The sequence below is a fragment of the Nelumbo lutea genome, chromosome 1 (assembly GCF_056320005.1).
Source record: "Nelumbo lutea isolate HS-2025 chromosome 1, American lotus-T2T, whole genome shotgun sequence".
NCBI classification, from domain to species: Eukaryota; Viridiplantae; Streptophyta; class Magnoliopsida; order Proteales; family Nelumbonaceae; genus Nelumbo; species Nelumbo lutea.
The window spans coordinates 176468712-176495026 of record NC_142684.1 but is presented as its reverse complement, the minus strand read 5'-3'; the positions used below and the strand labels follow the sequence as shown (position 1 = coordinate 176495026).

At 39.4% G+C, this 26315-nt stretch overlaps 1 protein-coding gene across 5 annotated transcripts in view; it reads right to left on the bottom strand.

Annotated features, from left to right (window-relative positions):
- LOC148879403 (glutathione synthetase, chloroplastic-like) overlaps positions 1–20342 on the bottom strand; it is a 54546-nt gene extending 34204 nt beyond the window's left edge. The window contains exons 1-4 of one of the 5 annotated variants that reach the window (XM_088960934.1): positions 19495–20342; positions 18855–19024; positions 6853–6928; positions 6602–6732 (exon numbers count right to left, since the gene is read on the bottom strand). In XM_088960934.1, the coding sequence (XP_088817060.1) occupies positions 6602–6732; positions 6853–6928; positions 18855–19024; positions 19495–19917 (800 nt within the window). In that variant the 5' untranslated portion in view covers positions 19918–20342. Of the gene's footprint in view, positions 1–6601; positions 6733–6852; positions 6929–18854; positions 19028–19494 lie in introns of all 5 variants that reach the window. The other 4 variants (XM_088960933.1, XM_088960937.1, XM_088960935.1 and 1 more) reach the window with 4 other exon arrangements.
- Between the last annotated feature and the right edge of the window lie 5973 nt (positions 20343–26315).

Here is a 26315-nt window from a genome sequence, read left to right as displayed (position 1 = left end):
CATGAAGTCTTTTTTTATTGAGATTGATATTTAAAAAAAAAAATCATCTTTGATTATTCTGAGAGGTGCGGCTGGAAAATCTCTCCTTTTTTACCTGTTTTTAGGGTTTTTAAGAGGAAGATCTAAAATCCAGGTCCATTATTGATTTCGGGACAGTAGTTGGACTTGCTTCTCTCATCTGAGTTTGTTTTTTGCTCTCTGGAAGGTCCAGAAGAGCTGTTAATTGTTTCTGGGTAACTGCAGAATCTAAGTCATCATCCTAGATCGGCTGTTATCGGTTTTTGGGTACAGTATTTCCTATTACAGTGATTTAAAAGTCTTCTTTTAATTAACTCCTAACCAGGAATGGAGTTTAAGAACCAAGAGGAAGGTGTTTTTGGGACTGGTGGTTCAGGTAACACGACTGAGAACACTTTTCAAATTACAACTATTAAGTTTGATGGATCAAACTACTTAGAATGGGCCCAGTCAGCCATGATGGCCATTGGGGGTAGAGGAAAACTTAACTATATGTTGGGGGATGTGAAGGAACCAACTAAGGAGGATCCCACTTATGCTAAGTGGGTTCAGGAGAATTATTTGGTGACGACATGATTGGGTAACTCTATGCAGCCACATATCAGCCAAAACTACTTGTGGGCAAAAATAGCTAAGAAAATATGGGATGTTATGAAAGAAACCTACTCCCAACCCCTTAATGTTGCTAGGGCTTATGAGCTAAAATGTGAGGTTAAAAATCTCAAACAATGAGAGAAACAGGCCTTCGTTTATTTTTCAACCTTGAAATCCTTGTGGCATAAAATTGACCACCTTGAAACAATTGAATGGGAGAACCAAAAGGATGCACAAACTTATAGAAAGCAGGTTGAAACTAATAGAGTGTTTGAGTTCCTGGCTAGTCTGAATTCTGAATATGATATTGTGAGACAGTAGTTGTTGACAAGAGATAGTGTGACTCTATCACAAGCCTATTCCCTAGTTCACAGTGAAGAAACTAGGAGAAAGGTTATGTTGCAACAACAGCCTTTCAAGTCAGCCTTGGCAACAGTTAGACCTAAGTCTGGGGGTGATAAGGAGAGGGATATGAAGAAGGAAGATAAGAGGGACCTAGTATGTGAACATTGCAAGAAACCTAAACATACTAAAGACACCTATTGGAAGTTACATCCTCATATAGTTTCAGCAAAACTCAGGAACAAAAAGGGGCATGCTAATGTGGCTGTTAATTAGAGCTAGGACCACAAGCACCTCTCCTTGGAAAGCCATTCATGATCTGCTATCAGTTTTCTCCCCTCTTATCAGGTATGATTTGAGTTCAGGTAACTCCATAAAATTTTGGGAACAAACTTGGGTGGGGACTGCACCTCTAAAAGACCAGTTTCCTTCTTTGTATGCTCTTTCGAATTTTAAAAATGAGCCAGTATCTTCTTTCATCACCCCTTCCTCTTCCAGTTCTGGGCTTGGGTGGAACCTAGGTCTGAGAAGGGTTGTGAGGGGTTCAGACCTCAACAGTATTTCAAGCCTCCTCGAACTTCTTGATAATGTCTTCTTAGACCCCACTAAGATGGACTCTAGAATTTGGACCCCTGCCCCCACTAACTTTTTTTCTTGTGCTTCCTTCTTTAAAGTTTTAAGCCAGTCCACCAATCCTGTTACCCCCCCTTTCGCAATTAATGAGGTTTGGTGTAGACCAATTCCTCCCGAGGTTGGTAGTTTTTGGTGGGAAGCCTATCTGGAAAGAATCAACACTAGTGATTTGCTTCAAAAGAAAAGACCCAATACTTGCTTGCCACCTCATTGGTGCGTTCTCTGTGAAGCGGAGGAGGAGACTGGTGTCTTGCCAATTTGCAAATTCAATTTGGGAGTGGGCCTTTTCCCTCTTTGGGTGTAGTTTGAACCCTCCATCAGACATGCAGAGTCTTTTCTCCCCTTCTTTTTTCAAGTGGCGTGTGAAAAGAGGAAGGACTATGTGGAGAGGACTGAGGGCTGTAGTATGTTGGTCATTATGGGAAGAAAGAAATTCTAGGATTTTCTCAGAAGTTGGGAGAAGGGCTGAAGAACTGAGGGCTATAATTCATATTAGGGTTGTACAATGGCTGAAATCCTTAGTACTATTCACAGACTACACAGTGGATGACATGTTGAGGAAGTGGGGTGAAATTGCAAACTATTCACAGACCAAATCAGTAATGAGTGTAACTTGGACCCCCCCCCCCCACTTGTTGGATTCTTAAAACTAAACTTTGATGGTAGTAGTAGGAGGAACCCTGGACAGTCAAGGATTAGAGGTGTATTCAGGGATGAGAATGGGGTCATTTATGCCTTGTACTCAAGCCCAATTGGAGTGGGTGACTCCCTTAGAGCTGAGATCTCTGCGGTTATGGAAGGAATCCAGAAAGCTAAGGAGATGAATATCAAAAAACTCATAATTGATGGGGACTCGGAGGTGGTGATAGGGTGGCTGAATAAAGATAATAGTGGCTTATGGAATTACAGTAATAAGAGGAAAAAAATTTAAGTGGCCGGTGAGGGAGATGGAAGTGAAGATGAGGTGGGTTAAAAGATCAGCTAATTCTTTAGCTGATGGATTAGCTAAACAAAGGGTAGAAAGGGATTCAATGTTTTGGGCTAAATTGTAATTTACTGTTTCGATCTTTCCTTTTTCTTTTCTTCTTGAGGTTTCAAGTTGTATTTGGAAGATAAGAGTGTTTGTCTTCCTGTTTGTAATTATTTTCTTGCTGAATTAATGAATTTATTATTGATCAAAAAAAATATGGCTGCTAACACTGATAGTACAAACTCATTGAGCACAAGAGGCACTCCTCTAGACACCCTAGCTGTTGTTCGAGCTGCTCTTACTCAATTGGAAAATGAAGTTGGTAATTCAGCTCCATCTCCTCAGCCACCATCAGCTCCTCCAACCTCAGTTTTTGCTCATTCAGGTAATCGGGCCTCAGCTTACCATGCTTCAGCTCCAGATAATACAGAACATTTTCTACTGATGATTAATGAAAGTGTTATTAATCAAAAAAAAAAAAAAGATAATACAGAACATTATTGGATATAAGATTCAGGAGCATCTAACCATATGACTGGCTTGCCATCACTGTTTACTACCTATCATTTATCTTGCGGTAGAGACAAGTGCCCATTGCTAATGGCTCTCTTGTTCCTATTTCTAGCAAGGGAGACATCAAGTTGTCTAATGTCATTTCCTTATTTTCAGTTTTGCATGTTCCTAAACTTAGTACTAACTTGCTTTCAGTTAGCAGCCATACAAAAAACCAGAATTGTTCAGTGACTTTTTTCCCTGATCGATGTGTTTTACAAGATTTGGAGACAAGGAAGGTGATTGGGACTGGCCGTGAGACAAATAGAATCTATCTGCTTGGAGGGAACTCTCATTGGGAAGATAGTGAAGCTAGGAGGTTATTTGTTTCTCAATCTGTTGGTCAGGTTATGCTTTGGCATAATTGATTGGGTCATTTATCTTTTCAGGCTTTAAGGAGTTTGTTTCCTAGTTTGTTTGAGTCAGTTCAGATGTCCTGTTTGAAATGTGAAAGTTGTGAGCTTGCAAAGCATTGTAGAACAACCTATTCATCGAGTAATAAAAGAAGTAATATTCCTTTTGAAGTTATGCATACCAATGTCTGGGGACCTTATCATATCACTGCTATGGGGGGTACAGATATTTCTTGCTATTTGTTGATGATTATGCCCGTTTTTCTTGGGTTTACCTTATGCTTTCACGAGATGAGGTTCCAGCATTGACCCGAATCTTTCATCAGATGATTTTAACATAGTTTGGGGTCAAAATCAAAATTTTTAGATCCGATAATGCGAAAGAATACTTTGCAAAACCATTAGCATCTTATCTCCTTGACCATGGGATTATCCGTCAGAATACTTGTCCTCATACACCACAGAAAAATGGGGTTGCTGAGAGAAAGAATAGACACATATTGGAGGTGACTAGAAGCATTATGTTTAACTCCAATGTGCCTATACGTTTCTGGGGGGATGCTATTCTTACAGCAGTATATCTCATTAATTGGATTCATTCACGGGTTCTTGACATGAAGCCTCCCTTTACCCTTTTATATCCTGATAAAGAGTTGTTTACCGTTCCCTTTAAAACCTTTGGTTGTACTTGCTTTGTTCAGATTCTTGGCCCTCATCGTTCCAAATTTGATCCTAAGGCCTCAAAATGCATTTTCCTTGGTTATGCACAAACTCAAAAGGGGTTGCTGCTATGAATCTACTTCTGGGAGGAAATTTGTCTCTATGGATGTCACTTTCTTGATGATGTACCCTATTATCATAGGGTTTCTCCTCAGGGGGAAAGTAATGAGGTTGAGATTGATCCATCAGAAGTTCATTTACCTATCCCATTAAGTGAAGAGGGATGTAATGGGGAGGATTGTCAGAGGTGTCGGGATTTGAGAGTCTATCACAGCCGGTGGAGGCAGGTTGATTTTGGTCATCAACAGTCAAGACCGGCCCCAGTTCCTTTTGCAGATCCAGATCCAGGTACCACAGTTCTTTTATCAGGTATTATAGATGTGATACCTTCCATTGTTGAGTCCTCACCTTCATTGGATGACCTTGACCTCCCCATTGCAGTCCGTAAAGGCGAACGCCGTTGCACCACATCCACAGCCCACTACATTTCCCAATTCTTGTCCTATGATCATCTATCCCCCTCTTACAAGTCCTTTCTTGCATCCGTTATTGATATTCTGATACCCAGAACAGTGCAGGAAGCCTTGTCAGTTCCTGAGTGGAAAGATGCAATGAAGGCAGAAATGGATACCCTTATCAGAAACCATACTTGGGAGATAGTTGATCAGTCCAAAGGAAAGAAACCGGTTGGATGTAGATGAATGTTTACGGTGAAACATAATGTTGATGGTTCCATTGAAAAGTATAAGGCCCGATTAGTGCAAAGAGATTTACTCAAACATATGGTATTGACTACTTGAAGATATTTGCACCGGTAGCAAAGATGACAACTATCAGAGTCTTATTATCTCTTGCAGCCAGTTACACTTGGCCTTTTGTTTCAAATGGATGTAAAAATGCCTTCCTTAATGGAAACTTGCAAGAAGAGGTTTACATGCAGTTACCGCCTAGATTTTATGGTGCAGAAACAGGAAAGAAGGTTTGCTGGCTGAACAAAGCCTTGTATGGACTAAAGCAGTCCCATAGAGCTTGGTTTGATAGATTCAGACAAACCCTTGAAAAGTTCGGTTATGTGTAGGCCTAATCAAACCACACCTTATTTATCAAGAAAGTAGATTCTTCCTTAACCTTGCTTGCTGCATATGTGGATGACATTGTAGTAGTAGGGAATGATAACAGTGAAATTGAGACTCTTAAGGAACTCCTTCATCAAGAGTTTGAGGTAAAAGATTTGAGAGAGCTACGACACTTTTTGAGTATTGAGCTAGCTAGGTCTAAGCATGGGATTTTTGTTTCTCAAAGAAAGTATGTTCTTGACTTGTTAGAAGAAATTGGAAAGTTGGGTGTTAAGCCTACTAACACACCTATTGAACAGAACCACAAGATCAATGTAGAAGGTGGAGAGCCTCTTGAAGATAAAACTATGTTTCAACGGCTAGTTGGAAAACTTCTCTATCTTTGTCTCACACGACCAGACATCAGTTATGCAGTTAGTGTTGTTAGTCAGTATATGCACTCTCCTAGAACTATTCACCTACTTGCAGTTGAGAAGATATTGGCATATTTGAAAATGTGCCCTAGCAGAGGTGTTTTATTCAAGAATAATGATCACATGAAGATAGAAGTTTACACAGGTGCTGATTGGGCAGGGTGTGTTGATGATAGAAGATTTACCTCTGGACATTGTACATTTGTAGGAGGTAATTTTGTCTCCTGGAAGAGTAAGAAACAAAATATTGTTTCTTGTTCCAGTGTTGAAGTTGAATATAGGTCCATGGCTAATGGTGTGGCTGAAATCCTATGGTTGAGATCCCTATTTGAGGTGTTGGGTATTGCTTATGAGAAGCCCTTACTGTGATAATCAGACTACTATTAATATAGCTCATAATCTGGTACAACACGACAGAACTAAGCATATTGAAGTAGACCAACATTTTATCAGAGAAAGGGTTGCATCTCAAGAGGGGGAGTGTAGAGAACACTGATGTGGACCCCATTGATGTGGTCCCCACTGTGTCCGTTCAGTTAGTTGTTATGTTAGTTTTTTTCAGTTTGTTAGTTAGTAGTAATTTCAGACTTATGTTATTAATTTGTCTTTTATTATTTTGCCATGTAAGCAATAAGGGTAATTCAGCCCTTTACATTTATTTAGATATGGATATAAATTATAAGGAGTGGGGCGGCAATTGCTAGTTCACTCACTATCTTTCCAAAATTCTATCTTCGAGTTCCCCTTCTCCTCTCCTTCTCTTCTCCTCTCCTTCTTCTCTTCTATCTTTGTTTGTTTTTTCTCATCAACACTTAAAATAGGTCGTAGTCTTGTTCGACTACTTTCTTAAATTTATTGTAATAAAAAATAGAATAAAAAAAATACTGGAGAAACACCATGCATTCTAAGGTCAAGATAGAATTACTTAACCGGTGAAGCTCGCTCACAAGACAGCTAAGACCAGGGAATGAAGATGAAATAGTGTTGAGCTCTATTTGTAATAGTAGTTTAGTTTGAGCATCAAGCATATAATCTGATCGATGTAAGCCCAAGCGTATTTCCTATTAAAATAATTGAAACAAGATCAGATTCTTTCACATTGTAAAGTTCCAATTTCCCACTTACCATTAGCCCAAACAGTAAGTTCAGCTTATCTGAATATTATAGATACAACAAATCACCTCTTTTTTATTGATTCCTAACATTTTTGAATGAATATCCAAAAGTCTATGAGTGAAGGCATCCACTTTCTTAGTTCTGCAATGCAAGGATAGGTCAGAGTAATATAATTTAATTAGTGTTTCCAATCTACCAAGTCACAAGAGATAATAATTTGAAATCAAGCTCAAGCACACTTTCAAACTACAGATAGACCAAACACGGAATGGAAGATTTACGAGAACCAACATTAAGAATGTATTATACACTGAACAAACAGAAAAATGAATGCATCCATGGACATGATAAGTTGGGTAAAAAGCTGAAAAGTAAGTGCAGTGTTTCAAGCAAGCCCAAAACAAACAATTATACATTCCTAGTATGGTAATACAGAATACAGAAAATACACCTTGCTCTCTCTCTCTCTCTCTGGGATGCTTGTATGATAAAAGACATAGAGCTTTACATGCTATAAGATAATTGAAGCACAGGAACCGTTCAGAAGCTGAACATTTAAAGGAAGGAACATCTATAAAATCATATTGATCAAGAAATCTCTAAAAAATCCTGTTATAAATTTTAATCGCATTAATGATCTCTTTGCACATGGGTGGTTTACACCGAACTTCAAAAAGTGCATGGGAGATGGACAACAGGCGGCAACAAAGTCAAGAGCTGCCTCTGGTGCCAGTGGAAGAGATAGTGGAAGAGACTTCGTTGGTGGCGACCCCTATTGTGGTGGTGGGTAACGAGATTCATAGTAGGAATGTAGGAAATTGTCTTGATCAATCCAAAGAGTTGGGAAATAGTGGTGTAAGCCCCAAGCAAATGAGGAGAAGCAACGGAGAAGTCTTGTTAGGAAACAAGGAGAAATTCATCAGCCGGGGAGGTAGGCAAGGACAGTAAGTCTGAAACTAATCAATCTTCTTGGGTGGCATCGAAACTTCTGGAGCTGGGGACTTTCCTGGGAATTTCGATGGAGGGGATGGAAGCTGATACTATTAAGTTCTTGGAATGAATTGAACAAAGAGTGCTTATGAAGAGGGGAAAATTGGCAGCAGAAAAAGCGGGATTAAAAACAAAGAGAAGCATAGAAATGATGAGATTAACTTGGGGTCTGAATGATAAGGCAGGGGGCAGTGAAGGGGCTGCAAGGGAGTCTAAGAAGATGTGAAGTGTGGGTCCTTTTCTTTAGTTTTTTCTTATGGAAGTGAAAATTCTTTCCTGGAATGTTAGAGGACTGGGGTTGGGAATGAGGAGGATGATGGTATGTGATTCTTTGAAGCAATCGAAGTCTAAGATTGTCTTGCGCCAAGAAACTAAGCTGGAGTGGGTTGATGCCGCTACAATTCGAAGTGTTTGTGGGGAGGCTCAGGTCAGATGGAAGGCCTTGGCTGCCTTGGAGAGTGTTGGTGGAATTGTGAGCCTTTGGGACCCTACCTTCTGTTCTTTGGTTTCTTGCAGAATTGGTAATTTCTCAATCACTCTGAGACTGAAACTACAAGATGGAAAACTTATTCAAGTCACAAACGTTTATGGTCCTGTTGATGCTAACTTTCGAGTGGCTTTTTGGACGGAATTATCAGATTTGAGAGACCCTCAGAACTGTCCTTGGGTAATTGGGGGTGATTTTAATGCAACTATTTCGGTGGATGAGAAGAATACAGGGGGTAGAAGAACTGGTTCGATGAACATGTTTGCTGACTTCATAAACAGTATAGAATTAACGGACGTCCCAATTCAGGGGAATAGATTCACTTGGACCAATAACCAATCTGTCCCGATCCTGGTTAGGCTGGACAGATTCTTGGTTTCTTCAAACTGGGATGAATTCTTTCCTGATTTCAAACAGCTTACCCTTCCTAGACCAGTGTCCGACCATAGCCCTATTCAGCTTGTTTGTGGTCTCCGTGAGTCAAATCCCCGTTTAAGTTTGAAAATGCATGGTTTGAGAAGGAAAATCTTATCCCCTTAATCAGCTCTGTATGGAATGAGTTGCAAGTGGAGGGCTCTAGTTCTTTCGTTATGGCATCAAAATTAAAGGCTGTCATGGGTAAACTAAAAATTTAGAGTAAGGAGAAGAATATGAAGTGGGTTACTGATAAAAAGGCTTTGTTGAGCACCATTGTAGAGATTGATAGAGCTGAAGAGGTGGGTCCCTTGTCTGAAGATCTGAGACTTAAGAGATCAATTGCAAAAAGCATATAATAATAAGATGGCAGTTGAGGAAGAGAGGAAGTGGAGACAAAGAGCTAAATCCATTTGGCTTAAAGAGGGGATAAAAATACAAAGTTCTTTCACAAAATGGCAAATGCTCGTGCTAGGTTCTCTTCAATCAGCAAGCTGGTGTGGGAGGACAGGTGTGGTGAGTCTAGTTCAGAAGTCAAATCTGTAGCTACTTCTTTCTATGAGAACCTTTATAAAGAGAAGTGGGTTCAGAGACCTTTTCCCTCTGAGCTCCAATTTAATAAGTTAAATGAAGAGCAGAAAACCTGGTTAGAGAGACCATTCTCAGAAGAGTAAATTAAGGGTGCAGTAAAGAAGCTAGAAAATGATAAATCACCGGGTCCTGATGGGTTCTCTAATCTATTCTATTTAAAATGTTGGGATATTGTGAGGAGTGATCTGATGCAGGCGTTTCAGGCATTTCACACTAATGTCTCCTTTCAGAGAAGTCTGAATGCAACTTTCATCATTCTTATTCCAAAAATTGAGGTGGTTGTCAATATAAAGGACTTCAGGCCCATTAGTCTCTTGCACAGTTTCTACAAAATCTTGGTGTAGAGAAGATGGGCCGAATGGCCCATAGGCTGTTACCGTATGTTATCTCTATGTTCTTCTCTGTAATGGGCCTTATTCTGGGCCCATACTCTTTTATGTTCCTTTTTTGTAATTTCTTGTCAACTAAGGACCTCTCTTGTAATTACTAAAAGATTAACTTAATAAAAGTGTATTAGAGAGTTAGAGGGATGTTATGTTCGAAACACTCATCCTCTAACTCTCCTTGCCGCAGCTCTCTCTTCTTCTCTAATCTCTCTTGCTAGTCTCCTTTGTTTCAAACACAGTCCCCACTTCTAGGACTGTTTTCAACTTGGTATCAGAGCAGGCCACTGCTTGGCATGTCCCTCATGTGGTTCTAGTCCAGCCAACTACATGAGGAGGTTCTAGGGCTGAGAGTTTACAGTCATCCGCCTGATTCTTGGAGGTCATTGGAGGGTTCCCAAGCTTCTACACACTTGGAGAAGGGTTCGGTGGCCAGGAAGAATCAGAGAACAAGTTGCTTTACCTAATTTAAAATCAGAGAAAAGGGTTTTTCGAAGTCATCCTAGAGGACAAGTGTTCGGCCTGGTTTATTGTACAAACCAGAGACTCTCTTACTGTAAGTCTTTGCTCAGTTGTTTCTGGGTTAATTTTTCACTGTTCTGGGTTGTTAAAAGGGGCCGAAGTTTCCTTGAAAACAGTGCTACTATTCGGCTATCCTCTGGTCTGACTTAATCCAGAGATTTCTGGGTTGTTTTTATCTCTTTTCTGGACTGTCAAGTAGCCGAAATACCCTTGGAATCACTGCTACTGAGACTACATCATTCGGCCACTGTTGCTGGACTGCTCCTACCCAGAAATCTCTGGGTTGTTTTTGGAGGTCCTATTCGGTTGATTATTGGGTTGGGAAGTTGCTGAGACTGTTAAAACTAAGAGGTACTAGTCTCATCTTCATTCCAGCCCCTTCTTGAAGGCTGAAACAGTAAACAGTACCCTATACTTTGAGGGATGAAACAGTAAACAGTGTGCTGTCAAGTATTGCACATTGAGTGTTCGACAGAAGGTCTCTCAAGGACTGAATTTCTTTTGCCTTCATCTTGGGACATCGACTGTTAGAATCAGAAATATCTTGTGTTTGGAGGTTGTTGGGTGTCTTTTGGAGGCTGAAACAGAAAAGAAAAGAATTATCACCGAACTTTGCATGATGGATTTCTCAAACTTTGAAAACAAGAATACTGCTGAATATGGGCAGATGTTGGGAACCCCAACCGATTCTATGCTAGCTGTAACTACAGTCAAGCTTGATGGGACCAATTACTTAGCTTGGTCACAATCAGTGAAAATCCATATTTGTAGCAAGGGAAAATGGGGTTTTATTTCTGGGAGCAAGAAAGCTCCTTCAGAGGATGATCCATCTTATGAGAAATGGATACAAGAAAACTACACTGTGATTGGGTGGCTTGTGAACTCAATGCAGCCATAGATCAGTCAACATTATCTGTGGATGAATTCGGCTAAAGAGATCTGGGATAGTGTTGCAGAGACTTATTCCCAAAAGCTGAATGTTGCTAGAGCTTACAAACTGAGAAGTGATGTGAAAAATCTAAGACAGGGGGAGAAGTCACTTGCAGCATACTTCTCAATCTTAAAAACTATATGGCAAAAGATTGATTTAATAGAGGTCGTGACTTGGGATACCCCTAAGGATGCTGAAACATACAGAAAATTGGTTGAACGGAATAGGGTGTTTGAGTTCTTGACAGGGCTGAATTCTGAATATGATATTACAAAGCAAAACATCTTGTCCAAAGAAGATGTTTCATTGTCACAAGCCTATACTCTAGTCAGCAGTGAAGAAAGTAGAAGGCAAGTGTAGGTTCAAGGAGTTGGTATTAATGATCATTTTGCAAATATAGGAATTAAACCCAAAGGGGTTACAGAAGCTCACAGTGGCTCAGGAAGGAAAGAAGTGGTGTGTGAATATTGTAAGAAACCGAAACATTCAAAGGACAAGTGCTGGAAGTTGCATCCCAATCTTGTACCTATCAGATTCCAGAAGAAGAATTATAGTAAAAAGACATGAAGTGCACATTCAGCCACAGGCACAGATACAGAGGTTGAATCTACCAGTGCACAGTTGGCAGCCATGAAAGCTGAATATGAGAAGTTTGGAAGGATGATCAGTCAGCTTGAAGGTGCATCTTCATCATCCATCCCTTCTGGAAGTTCATCCACCATTGCCTTTGCTCACTCAGGTATAAGGGCTTCCGCTAACCATGCATCCACCTCAGGTAAACACAAAACCCCTTGGATCATAGACTCAGGTGCTTCTGATCACATGACCAACCTTTCCACTTTATTTGTTTCATATGACTTACTTCCTGGCCGTGACAAAATCACCTTAGCTGATGGTTCTCTTGCCCCTATTTCCGGCAAGGGAACTGTCAAGGCTACAGACTCCTTACTCTTACCTTCCACTCTTCATGTGCCTAAATTAAATACCAATTTGTTATCTGTAAATAGCCTAACCAAATCATTGAATTATTGTGTAACATTTTTCCCTTCTCACTGTGTGTTTCAGGACCTGAAGTCTCAGAAGGTGATTGGGAGTGGCCATGAAGCGAATGGAATATACTTGCTCGACACCCCTGGCCAATGCTGTGGTCATCCCAAGAATGTTGCTTTTGGTTCTACCTTTTCAGAGTCCGTTAGTCAAATTATGTTGAATCATTGTCGGTTGGGTCATTTACCTTTTTCTGCTTTAAGCCATTTGTTTCCAAAACTGTTTAAGGAAGTCAGTGTGTCTAGTCTCAATTGTGAGTCCTGTCAGTTGTCAAAGCATTGTAGAAAAAATTACCCTGTGAGCAATAAAAAATCCTCTTTTCTTTTTCATATTGTGCACTCTGATGTGTGGGGGTCATACCATTTATCCTCTATGGGGGGTTACAGATATTTTATCTTGTTCATTGATGACTTCTCTAGATTCACCTAGATATACTTAATGAAATCCCGGGATGAAGTCCCAAGACTTGTGAGGCAATTTCATGAGCTTATTCTAACTCAATTTGGTACCAGAATTAAGGTTTTCAGATCTGACAATGCAAAAGAATACTTTGAGAAGAGTTTATCCTTGTATCTTTCGGACATGGGGGTTATTCATCAAAGCTCCTGTGTTAGAACCCCTGAACAAAATGGAGTTGCTGAGAAGAAAAATAGACATATTGTTGAAGTTGCAAGGAGCCTTTTGTTTGCCTCACATGTTCCCACAAGATTTTGGGGTGATGCTGTACTTACTGCTACATATCTCATAAACCGTATGCCTTCCAGGGTTCTAGGGTTTAAATCCCCCTTCAGTCTTCTTCATCCAGACAAGGATCTCTTCCCAATTCCTCTTCGTGTGTTTGGTTGTACCTGCTATGTTCACATTCCAAGTGTGCAAAGACACAAGTTTGAACCGAAAGCCCACAAATGTATCTTCCTTGGTTACTCCCCCACACAAAAGGGTTATTGCTGTTTTGATCCAAAGACTGGCACCCGACATGTCTCTATGGATGTTACCTTTAATGAACTTTCTCCTTTTTATAGTTCCTCTCAGGATGGACTTTGTCCACAGGGGGAGAGTCTGTGACAAGTTTTTGCTCTTCCTCTTCCTGTCCCAGTTGAGCCTCTTGACAAACTTGTATCCTCACCAAATGAGTCAAAGGAGGATCAAGCACTTCATACCTCTTGTCCAGGGGGCCCTATTTCTTTACCCCCTCGCCCTATCCATAATCCCAAAGTGTATCAAAGACAGAGATCCAGGAATGAGCAAGTGGTTTCCCTTACAACAGATGAAGCTCATACATTCCCAATCACAGATGAGATAACAGGTACTACTTCAACTCCTTTAGAATCATCTTTTCCAGACCTTGATGTCCCCATTGCTGTTAGGAAAGGGAAGCGGAAATGTACTGCACACTGCATTTCCAAACACCTTTCTTATGACCTGCTTTCTCCTTCATACTTTGCCTATCTCTCTTTTGTTGCTTCTAACCCCATTCCTAGGTCTGTCTCAGAAGCTCTTGGGATTCCAAAATGGAAAGATGCTATGGAAACCGAAATGGATGCTCTACATGCAAATGGTACTTGGGAGGTGGTGGATTTGCCTGAAGGGAAGGATCCGGTTGGGTGCAAGTGGGTTTTCACCATTAAATACAGGGCTAATGGAACTATTGAGAGGTACAAGGCTAGGCTTGTTACAAAAGGGTATACACAGACATATGGAATTGACTACCTGGAGACTTTTGCCCTTGTTGCCAAGATGACATCTGTGAGGGTTCTTTTATCTCTGGCATCTCACTTTGATTGGCCTCTCTATCAGTTGGATGTAAAGAATGCATTCCTAAATGGTGACTTACATGAGGAAGTCTACATGTGCCTTCCCCCAGGGATGTATGGGAAAGATATGCAAGGAAAGGTATGCAGATTGAAGAAATCTCTTTATGGTCTCAAACAATCTCCTAGAGCCTGGTTTGAGAGATTTAGAGTTGCACTTGTTAGATTCGGCTATGTTCAGACACAGTCGGATCATACTCTATTTGTGAAGAGAAGTAGATCCTTGGCAGTGTATCTCATTGTGTATGTTGATGACATTATAGTGACTGGTGATGATGTTTCAGGCATTCTGGCTCTTAAGTCTTTCCTACGTACAGAATTTGAGATTAAGGATCTGGGGGAGTTGAGATACTTCCTTGGCATAGAAGTTGCCAGATCCAAGGATGGGATCCTTATTTCCCAAAGGAAATATGTTCTTGATTTATTGTCTGAAACTGGAAAACTGGGTGCAAGACCAACTGCAACTCCCATTGATATGAGTCACAAACTTTCAGCTACAGATGGAACTCTGTTGGAAGACACAAGGGTTTTTCAGAGACTTCTTGGGAAGCTCCTGTACATGTGTATGACTAGACCAGACATTGTGTATGCTGTCAGTTGCATTGGCCAATTCATGCATGCTCCTAAAGATACTCATATGGCAACAGCAGAACGGATTTTGTGCTATCTGAAAGGCTCTCCAGGGAAAGGAATCCTATTTACCAAGCATGACCACTTGAAGCTTGAAGCCTATACTGATGCTGATTGGGCTGGAAATATGGATAACAGAAGATCTACTTCAGGATATTGCAGTCTGGTGGCTGGTAATGGCACATGGGGTCTCGGAATTGTTGTGGCTAAGGTCCTTAATGGAAGAACTTGGGATTGATCATGACAGACCCATGATGTTGTACTGTGATAATCAGGCTGCCATCAACATTGCTCACAACCCGGTACAACATGATCGAACCAAACATATTGAAGTTGATAGACATTTTATCCGAGAAAGAGTCTCCTCCGGAGAAGTGTGCCTTCCATTCGTTACCTCTGAAGGCCAATTGGCAAACTTTCTCACCAAAGGCATCTCCAAGGCAAGACTTCATCATGACACTGGCAAGCTAGGCATGATTGACATCTATGCTCAGCTTGAGGGGGAGTGTAGAGAAGATGGGCCGAATGGCCCATAGGCTGTTACTGTATGTTATCTCTATGTTCTTCTCTGTAATGGGCCTTATTCTGGGCCCATACCCTTTTATGTTCCTTTTTTGTAATTTCTTGTCCAACTAAGGACCTCTCTTGTAATTACTAAAAGATTAACTTAATAAAAGTGTATTAAAGAGTTAGAGGGATGTTATGTTCGAAACACTCATCCTCTAACTCTCCTTGCCGCAGCTCTCTCTTCTTCTCTAATCTCTCTTGCTAGTCTCCTTTGTTTCAAACACAGTTCCCACTTCTAGGACTGTTTTCAACTCTTGGCTAAGGTTTTGGTTGTTATCTCTTGTAACCAAAGTGCTTTTGTCCCGGGTAGACAGATGGTTGACTCTGTTCTCATTGCTAATGAATGTTGGAGTCCAAAAGAAGAGAGGGGACCCCAGGTGTTCTGTGTAAACTGGATATTGGAAAAGCTTATGATCATGTTTACTGGCACTGCTTGGATCTGGTCTTGAATAAAATGAATTTTGGGCAGCTTTGGAGAAACTGGATCAGAGTTTGTGTTAAGACTCCTAAGTTCTCCATCTTAATTAACGGGCAAACAACAGGGTTTTTTGGAAGTTCAAAAGGTTTGTGACCCTTTCTCTCCCCTACTCTTCATTTGTGTCATGGAAATTTTATCTCTCTTCAGCAAGAAGGCTATTGAGAATGGGCTTTGGGAGGGCTTTGCAATTGCTCTGAGGAAAGAAAAAGTCAATATTCTTCAATTTGCTGATGACACCTTATGCTTTGTTGATGCTTCTCCTAATCAACTGGAGGAGGTGCTTGGAATTTTGAGTTGGTTTGAGGTGGTGTCTGGCCGTAAGGTTAATTTGAGTAAATCTCAGATTATCCCTGTAGGTCTTGTTACAAACCTAGAAGTTTGTGCAGAAGTTATGGCTTGTCAGACTGCCCATCTTTCGGTCAAGTACTTGGGGCTCCCTCTGGGAGCTAAATATACTTCCTCTCAGATTTGAAATCCAGTGGTTGAAAGAATGGAGAAGAAATTGGCTTCCTGGAAAGCTAAATACCTTTCTTTTGGGGGGAGAGTGATTTTGATTAAAAGTACTCTTTCTAATTTACCTACTTACTACCTCTCCCTATTTCCTATTTCTTCCAAAGTGGCTAACAGAGTGGAGCAACTATAGGAAAATTTTCTCTGGAGAGGTTGGGAAAAGGAGAAGAAGGTTCATGTTGTAAACTGGAATCAAGTGTGTCTTCCTAAGGAAGTTGGAGGGTTGGGAATAAGAAAATTGAAGAAATTCAATTCTGCACTCCTGTGTAAATGGCTTTGGAGATTTGCAAATAAAAAAAAATGCTTGGTGGAGAAAGCTGATTATGGACAAATATGGAGTGGACTGGGGTGATTGGAGATCCAATTCTCCTATTTCAAGAGGGATAAGTTCCATTTGGACAGATATAATGAAGAACGCTAGTTTATTTGAGGAAGGAATCGGTTACAACTTGGGAAATGGGGAAAGAATCAAAATTTGGAAAGACTCTTGGTGTTCTGAAGTGTGTCTGAAAGATGCCTTTCCTCTCTTGTATCAAATTTCTGTAAATCAGGACTCCTCGGTGGCTGAGAATTTCAATGTGGATGGTAATTCTTTCAGTTGGAACCTAACTTGTAGGAAGCGCCTCTTTGATTGGGAAATTGAGGAGTATGCAATTCTGTTGGGCCTGCTCCAGAACCAGAGGATTGACCCAAACATGGAGGATGCTTGGAGATGGAACTGGGAAGCTGATGGCATGTTTTCTGTTAAGTCTATGTTCAGTAAGTTGATAAGTTCATGTCAAGAAAACTTTCCGGCTAGGCAGATTTGGAGCTCATTCAGTCCTTCTAAAGTGAAGTTTTTGCTCTGGACAATGGCTTTAAATAAATGTCTATCCAAAGTTAATCTAGTGAAATGTGGCATTCAGATTTCGGATATGTCATGTGGCTTATGTGGTGGGGTAGTAGAAACTACTGAACATCTGGCCTTACATTGCCCAGTCTCGAACTACATTTGGAGGCATTTTCTCCAAGCTTTGGAAATCAGCTGGGTAATGCCAATTTCTGTGAAGGATCTGCTATTGTGTTGGCAGATTGAGGGTCTCAGCAAGAAAGGTATCCCGGCTGCTGTGCTTTGGACTATCTGGATTGAAAGAAATAACAGAATTTTTCAGGGCAAAGCTAAATCTTCAAAGGAAATGGTGCAGATAGCTGTGGGTAAACTTCTGTCCTGGGTGTCGGCATCGGAGTTGTTTAAAAATCAGAATTTCAGTCTGTTGTTTAGATCTCAGAACTGATTGTATCTGTAATTTGTGGTGGATCTAGGCAGCCTCTAATGACCTAGGCTCCTATGTACTGGTTCTTATTTTAATAAATTACCTTACCTTTTCAAAAAAAAAATGATGAAGGAAAACCATTAAAAACATAGGGAACATGGTGTGAAAATTTTGGAAACACAAACAAGAAAAATGATAAAATGGATATTCAAGGAGTGGGTTTCTTGACAAAGGGTCCCCTTTTACCCATCAAAAAAAAAAAAAAACAAAGGGTCTCCTTTCTAGTAAACAAAAAGTAGTGCTAAAATTTTATTGGAAAGAAGAATAAGAAAAAGTACAAGTCAAAGCAAAAAAGATAACCTGACTGACCACTCAAACAAATAAAACAGCTTAAATATCTGAACCACAAGTGTTGCATCCCACTAACATTTTTCTGTTAGCTTGTTAAATCAATAGTCTCCAAGTTGGAATGCAGCGTTCTCCTGAATGCTAGCAAGAATACTTCCCTTGTTAGAGATATACATAATGATTTCTTAAAACCAACCTTGATGAATAAGACTACCACATATCCTGAAAATTAATTAACTAAACCAGTGCTGTAACATCCTTCAGACTCTTCATCTATGTTCTATTGGACAATGCCAGAATACAACAGTAACCATGGTCAGATAAAAGGCCCAAGGTCCAGAAGGACGGTGTTTCTTTCAGGCTTCAGTACATCCAACATTACTTCTTTGGGAAGATATCAAAACATTTCCATAACTATTTATCATAATAAAATCCAAGAAAAGCCTGTGAAATCTATGGACAACCAAACACGGGAGCAGAAGAATTTTCCAACCACAATTTAGAGCCTTGAACATATGATAATCCATGTAGCAAGGTCAGTCCGTTTTTTCACCATGTCAAACAATGCAATTACATTTGAGAATTTTATCTAGGGAACACACCGCCCATCATGTATTTCTTTTTTTTTTTTACTATACCTGAATACCATAATATGCTTTCAGAATTAAGTTCCTTTTGGAAATTTATCTCTTTATTTGTGTAGTAAACTTTAAGGATATGTTCTCTTTCAGGTTTTCTAACAATGCAATGACAACAATTATTGACACCAAGACATAATCAATGTCATTATTACATGGACTACCACAAGCCTTATGATATCTGGCTCAAAAAGTTTCCCAACGTGCCTCATGAGATCGAGAAAAGAGAAAAGAGGCATCCAAACACAGAACAAGACATAGAAAAAAAAAGGGAATAACAGAAAAGGACTTGCATCCAATCCCTCAATGTCACATGATCAACAAACTATTAATTGGCAAATAGGATCAACTTGACCATTGTTCCAGAGTATAATGATAACTTTTGTCAAAACCATAAAATATGGAAAACAACCAATTTCAGTTATATATAGAACTAATGAATTAAACACTAGTGAGAGAGAGAGAACCTGGACAGTGAGTCCTGTAAGAATTTCCCATCTAAGCTCACACGATCTACCAGCTCATTGAAGAGGGGAGCTAACTCACATGCTTGTTGCCAATGACTCCGAGGGAATGACATGGGCAATAAAGCAAATGGAGCATGTACCATACCTACACCCGGAACTGTTCCTGACCTCTTCTATTCCATCACCAACATGAAATATAAGACTGGCAATTCTATTTACTTCACCTTAAATCAAGTTTTCATAGTTATATTTTTGTTTTCCTTTTCTACAGACTACAGGATTCAGGTCAACCATGATCTAACAGAATCAAAAAGCTTGAATAAATAAATATGTGGATTACTGGATACATGAAACTAGGAGGGAAGGGGAAAATAAAAGAAATAAATAGCAAATAAGGTATTGCTTGAACAACTAAAACATGTAAACATAACTGGTTCATATGGTAAAATAATGAATATCAAGATCAGCTAATTAAGATTAATTGCGATATAACCTCAACAAGCCTAACATACGAAAACATATTTCTTCCATTTCGAATCAATCAGCAATGAAGAAAAAAAAATGAATCGAATAAATTTAACTGATAAAATATGAAAGATGTATTAATTCCATTTAAATCCATATAAGGAAATAGAAGCACCTGAACGCTCCTGTCTCCAACAACAAGTCCATGGAGAGAACTCCACACCAGAGCGTCATAAACTAATTGCTGAAGCAATTTTGGGTTGATATTATGAAGGCAAGCCATGGGTCTGATACTAGTAGCTTCATCTTGGGTTTCTTTCTCTTCAAAAGTTTCACATTTCAGAGGAAAAGAAGACGAAGATAGGGAAGAATGCGATGACTGAACCATTGTTTTTCTGGGTTTCTGCAGCTGGGTCTGAAAGATATTAATGATAGAATTGAAGGGGAAGTGTGGTTTTGGTTTGTAAGGCAAGAGAGTATCAGTGGGAGGGAGTGAGAGGGACAGAGAAGAAGAGCAAGCAGCCCCCATGTTTCCTGAATTTTCTCTTAATGTGTTTCTGCCTTGTAAAAGCTGATTTTGAAAACTTCGAGCAGCCATCGTAGAGGTGGAGTGTTGGGCTTGACTGGATAATCTGACTTCATTTTCCTACGAGGCTATTAATTTAGTGCACGGCTTCTCTGTAAAGGATGGACGCTGCATCACGGATGGTGGACCTCACTCTCAGATTCTTAGATGCGCCCCTCAACCTGACCAACCCAACCAGACTTGCTCGAATTAGGTTAGGGTTGGCCCAAGTTGCAGCTCCAGCTAGGCAGATGCCCCGTTGCGTAGCCGAGAAAACATTACCTGCGAGTTATGACTGCGACCCCCCAACGACGCCCAGTGATTTTTGAACACGTCAGTGTTTCAATCACTGAGGGTTGATGAATTATTCTGTTGTTCTCTGCGGTAGCCCCTTCAAAGAAAAAACAGAAATAACAAAAAGAGAGACAGGTTCACTGAACTTTACTAAAAAAATGGACAGATTCATTGAAAATACAAAAGACAAAAGGTCTTCCAGCCGTTGTTTAACGAGAGGCCCGGGCTCCGGAGCTTGTACCCGCAATGGGAATGGCCGAATAGAATTGGAATCTGCGCCTCACAACAATCTCACAGGCTTGTATTGGGAATGTTTCCTTAAGGTCAGTGTGAGGCACCATGTGTGAGGAGCAGATCTGGTCATGGCCGAATAGGCCTTTAACCATTAGCCCCACTATAAGTAGCCAATTTCCCTTGGATGTGCTTATTTTAAAAATAAGTATTATTGAATAAGTATTTATTCAAACAATCACTTATTTGCATTTGACACCCATTTTGTTCAAATGTTTATTTTAAAAAAAATAGGCACTTATTTCATACTATGCGTTTGGTGATTTATTTCTCTAATAAGCACTTGTTCATTTAAAAAAACAACTTTGACCCTCATTTTAAGAGTGTCACATATACAACAATTTAACAAATTTATAGAGGATTTAAACAATAAATCAAGCACATTATTATAGTAAGTTTGAATAACAAAATGAAATTTAGGGAGGATCACCAACTTGGACTCAAATCCAACATCGAGCTTGGAAAACCCTAACCTGTAATAGAGAAAAAAAATCTAGTTAAGGCTAGTTTGAAAAACAAAACAGAAAATAAGAAAAAAAACGCCTTACCCGATTGATCGGTTGAGGCTAAGAAAATAGAAAAAATAAAATTATAAGAGAGGATACTTTACCTAGTTTTTTTATTCGAGCTATAGTTCCACCATTGGTTTTTGGAGAAGATGATGGAGAAAAACCATCAAAATTAGGAATGGTTCGTAGAACAAAATGAAAAGTAAAAAAGCTTAAAAACACTTGACCCAGTTGATCATTTAAAAATGAGAAAACGAAAAGAGAGGATACCTTACCTAGTTGACTGGTCAAGTTGCAGTTCCACCGTTGGTCTTTCGAGAAGAAACTATCAAAGAGTCAAACCCTATGTTTTTTTGTTGATCAAAGGGCATAAAATGGCACTTTGAAATCTAATCAAAGAGTATTTTGGAATCAAAATTTTGAATAAGTGCATATTGTACAAACACTTAAAAAAGCTAAGATTTTTTGCCTCTTCAATAAGTACTTATTTTGGATTTATTTCCCGAATTCCAATAAGTGTTTATTAGTGTGGTCTCAACCCAAAATAAGTGTTTATTCAAATAAGCACTTATAGACTTGGCCTTAGATTGCTAGTATCACCCTATAGAGAGCACCTCACACCAACCTCACAATGTACTGCAGTTGTGCATGGGGAACATCATCCCATGAATAATGGCATCTAGTATGGGAGATGTTCTCATTGTACAATTACAATGCATTGTGAGGTTGGTGTAAGGTATGCTCTGAGAGGAGTTTTGCTTGCAAATAATCTAATCACCAAATTTACAACTGAAATCGAGAATCAATCATTATAACACTTACATAGAATGAAGTATTTCGTTTCGGTCCCATCTCCTCCCACTAGCCAATGACTTCATAGTCCCTTGCAGTCATGCATTGGGAATATCTCCCAATGAATAAAAACATACAAATATAAAGATGTTCCCAATGCACCAACACAAAAGTGCTTTTTTTTTCTAGTAAAGAAAGGGAATCCCCAAAAACATCAAGGATACAATATCAACCCTTGTTCACATAACTGTCATTACATGTGGAAGCTTAATAACATTTATATTTAGGCCATGTTTGATGATTAAATACTTATTAAAAGAAGAGTTGCTTATTTTGACAACCACTTAAGGTTGTTTGGTAACCCACTTTTCAAATCACTTATTATGTTTTTAAGCACTTATTGGGGTGGGAATGTTTGGTAAGCTACTTTCCCCGTATGTGCTTATATTGACACAAATGACAATTTTAGCCCTCACTTCGCTCATACATATATATAATGCTTTTCACATGTTCTACTATACATTTTAACTGAAAACCCATGTGGACCCCCACATGAATCGCCATGTGGACCCAAATTAAAATAATAATAATAAATAATCATAATAAAAATAAAAATAATAATAACTGATATTAACAAATAATGAATAATATTGATATTTAACAAATTACTATTAGAAAGTGCTTTTAATGCACAGATTTCACAAATTATTCCAGAAATAACTTTCAAGGCGCAGTTTAAACAAAATACTTCGAGAAAGTACTTCTAAGGCGCAATTTTCACAAAATACTTCCACAAAATGCTTTTAAGGCGTAGTTTACACAAAATACCTCCAAAAAGTACTTTTAAGGTGCATTTTACACAAAATATTTTCAAAAAGTACTTTTAAGGTGCAATTTACACAATACTTTCAGAAAGTACTTTTAAGGCATAATTTACACAAAAAACTTTCAGAAAGTACTTTTAAGGCACAATTTTCACAAAATACTTCCAAAAAGTACTTTTAAGGCACAGTTTTCACAAAATACTCTCAAAAACTACTTTTAAGACAGTTTTTACAAAATACTTCCATAAAGCACTTTCAAGATGTAGTTTTCACAAAGTACTTCTAGAAAGTGCTTTTAAGGCATAGTTTTCACAAAATACTTATAGAAAATGTAATTAAAGATCAATTTTCATAAACAAATTCCATATCCATATTTGTTTAATGTACCCTAAAGTAACACAAAAGTGTGGATATTTGTAAAATTGCATATCATTTGGACATGCACAACATGCCTGATGTAATAACTCCAACAAATAGAACACACGTGGATGCCCAGTACACATAGGTTAATTTGGATACATCATTCCAATTAGACGGCATAGCAGTTGAAGAATCATGTAAAACTATAAAATAGCAGAATTGGCAATCTGCTTCTTCATATCTTTTATATGAGCAAAACACTACACCATTATACCGATTGACCTACAAGTTGCATTTGGCCCAAATATATTATATACCTGGATGACGACCAATGAACACTACATAGGATATCCTGCCAGCCATTAATGACTTGTAATGAGAGAATATATACTATTTGAAGGGATGAGAGATCCATCATATGGATGGCAGAACCCTGGAGGAAGGTTGGGCAAATTTTCAAAAATTTCTCTCCCTTTCATCTGGGAATCGCATTCCCCATTTTAGAAAACTGCATTTTCAATGATCAATCTTGAACCAAACTGGGCCAGATCTGAAACCAAAAGGGAGGAGAGGGATATACTTGATACGAAGTAGTAGTAACTCCCAATGAAGGTGTTCACGCCTAATGAGATAACCAAAACCCGCTTCCACTGAAAATGACAGTGTGTGGTGAAACAGGATCAACAGGATGTTAGATAGTTTTGTATGCCCTTAGCTTCAATTAGTTTTGATGTACTTTTGATATTTAATGTAAATAAATAAAATACATGTATGATTCATGTTGTGTGGTATGCTTCTGTGTAAGACCCTGGAATTGGACACTTAGTGAGACTTGTGTTAGTTTGAAATGTTCACAGCCGTTGGATAAGTCTGGGGAGATTTATCCTTCCAAGGCTAGCACTGGTGTACTGCCAACTTTTGAGGTGGCTTGTCTCAGCCGCCAGGGTGAGACTCAAGGCACACGTAGTGTAGTATTACTTGAACCCTTGAATCAAAATAGATTTCCAGTATTGCCCTAGACCTTGGAGATTGATGGGCAAAACTGGAAAGTTACACCTGACCCCTTATACCTGATTATGGTATTGCACTAGGTGTTGGATTGGACTATCTTTTATATGCCAATCAGTGAGATCCTTAGTGGGGGTCAAAACCTGGGTATGTTGGGACAGTCTGAGAATTCATCTGAGTGAGTGATCATAGTGACAAGATCAGCCCTTTTGTTGGACAAAGGTAATGATCGGGGATGCACTCTCTTTGATGGAAACCAAACTGCTGGCAGTTGATTTCAATCGTTGGAATTTTGTTTTGCAAAATTTATATATATGTTACATACTTATATATGGTTTCAAAATAATTGCAAATGGTTTTAATTTCCAGGATCCATGTAAGTTAGAGAGTGCAACACTGTTCCTTGCAGTTGAGGGAGAGGTCCTCTCTTATCGAGCAATGCTTGATCATTATGGGCTAAGAGGTTAAGTATAAGGCCATTTAGGATAATACCTAATGGGCTAATCTTGCATCTGCCCACAGTCCTTGGGCTTTTATTAGATGGCTTGGCCTATGGACCACTTAGTGTAAGTGTTGGGCCCATAGGGTCCATGTGATGGGCTCAAGGGGTTCACTGGGCTTTCCAATGAATTCGGCTAGGCCTTGTAACAGAGGCTGGGCCGAACCCATGTGGCTGGTGTGTAAATCAAAACTTGGGTCCCACGCCATACAAAGAAGCCTAATTGGGCAGTAGTTTGGAAGACTATTGAGCACTTAATACATATTGGGCCTAAAGCCCATTTCTATATGGGCTGATTTAATCAATCACTTAAAGGGGCGGATCTGAGATTAGGTTAAGCCCAAAAGTTGATCTAATATGCATATAAGATTAAGAGGAGTCCTAATCCAAATACAGATTTGGATAAGGGCAACTCTTGATATGATTAGGAGGTTTTCTTAATCATTAAGAAAGAGAAGGAAAACCCTAATTTTGAATTACTTGAATTCGAACCCTAGGTGTTTTCAACAGACCACCCTGCATTCTTGAGATAGGATCTCAGATAACCCTAGAGAAGAAATAGCAGTTCGCCACCTTCTTCTCTAGCATTCTCCTCCAACAGTCACCCCCACCTTTTCTGCTAGTTCGAGTTCTCAGTTAGAGAAAATCAAGAAAGGTTCTTGATTGTTCGTGTGGTGCTCACAGTCTTCCATCGTGTTCTTCAGAAGAACCTGGTTCGTGGGACGAACACTGTTGGTTCAGCTCCATCATCACTGTGTCATCTTTAGTGTGAGCTGATCTTGGGATCTTCTTTGGGCGTGAACACCAACTTTGGGAGATACTGCTTCTCTGGATCAGGTATAATCCCTCCCTTCTCTTTTGGTTAAAATCTGGTTTGGTTTGGTTCAAGTAGGATCCTTGAATTTTAATTCTAAAATCGGAGAATACGATTCCTAATTGGAAGAAAGGTGGGAAATTTTTTAAATTCGCCCACCCATTCCGCAACCTTTTTGGCGTCCATACGATGGATCCTACCATTTCTTTCATAGGACGGCTCTTCAACAAAAACTGAATTCTTCAGCAAGAATGGAGTAGAGGGCTGGTGAGCACGACTTCAGATTGCTTCTTCTACCAAGAAGCAATATCAAGAAGAATTATTGATCACTTCCACAAGTGGAGATCAAGCTGGGTAGGGGCAGCAAGAATAGAGAAGAACTTTGCAGTCTGTTGTGTCTTGTCTGGTGTTTTTGCATGTCCGCCCTGCTCTCTTATTTATAGCCTTAAAAAGACAACCTCCTAATCTGATTAAAAGTTTCTTGATCCAAATCTTTATTTGGATATGGATTCTTTAAGTAATAAGGATAATCCCTTAATTTATTTGTAGTTCAAGATTAGCTCAATCCTAATCAAATTAGGAGTTTCCTTATCCAAATCTTTATTTGGATCTGGACTCTTTAAGTGGATAAGACTTATCCTCTTATCCTCATTTGCTGATCCAAACCCAGATTTGCCCCTATTTAATTAAACTAATTAACTCAGTTCAAATTGGACTTTATGCCGATTAAGTTTATGTGCTCACTTAACCTCCTAACCTGCTACCCAGTTGGCTCTCTTTGTATGGCGTGGAATCCAAACATTGATCTACACATCAGCCAAATGGGTTCAGCCCAGCCTTTGTTATAAGGCCTAGCCGAACTCACTGTAGGAGACAGTGAACCACTGAGTCAACCACCATGGGTTTTTAATGGGCCCAACATTTACACTAAATGATCCTTGGGTCCAACCACCTTATGAAAACCCAAGGACTGTGGGCAGATGCAAGATTAGCCCATCAAGTATTACCCTCAATGGTCATACACTTAACCTCTAAGCCCA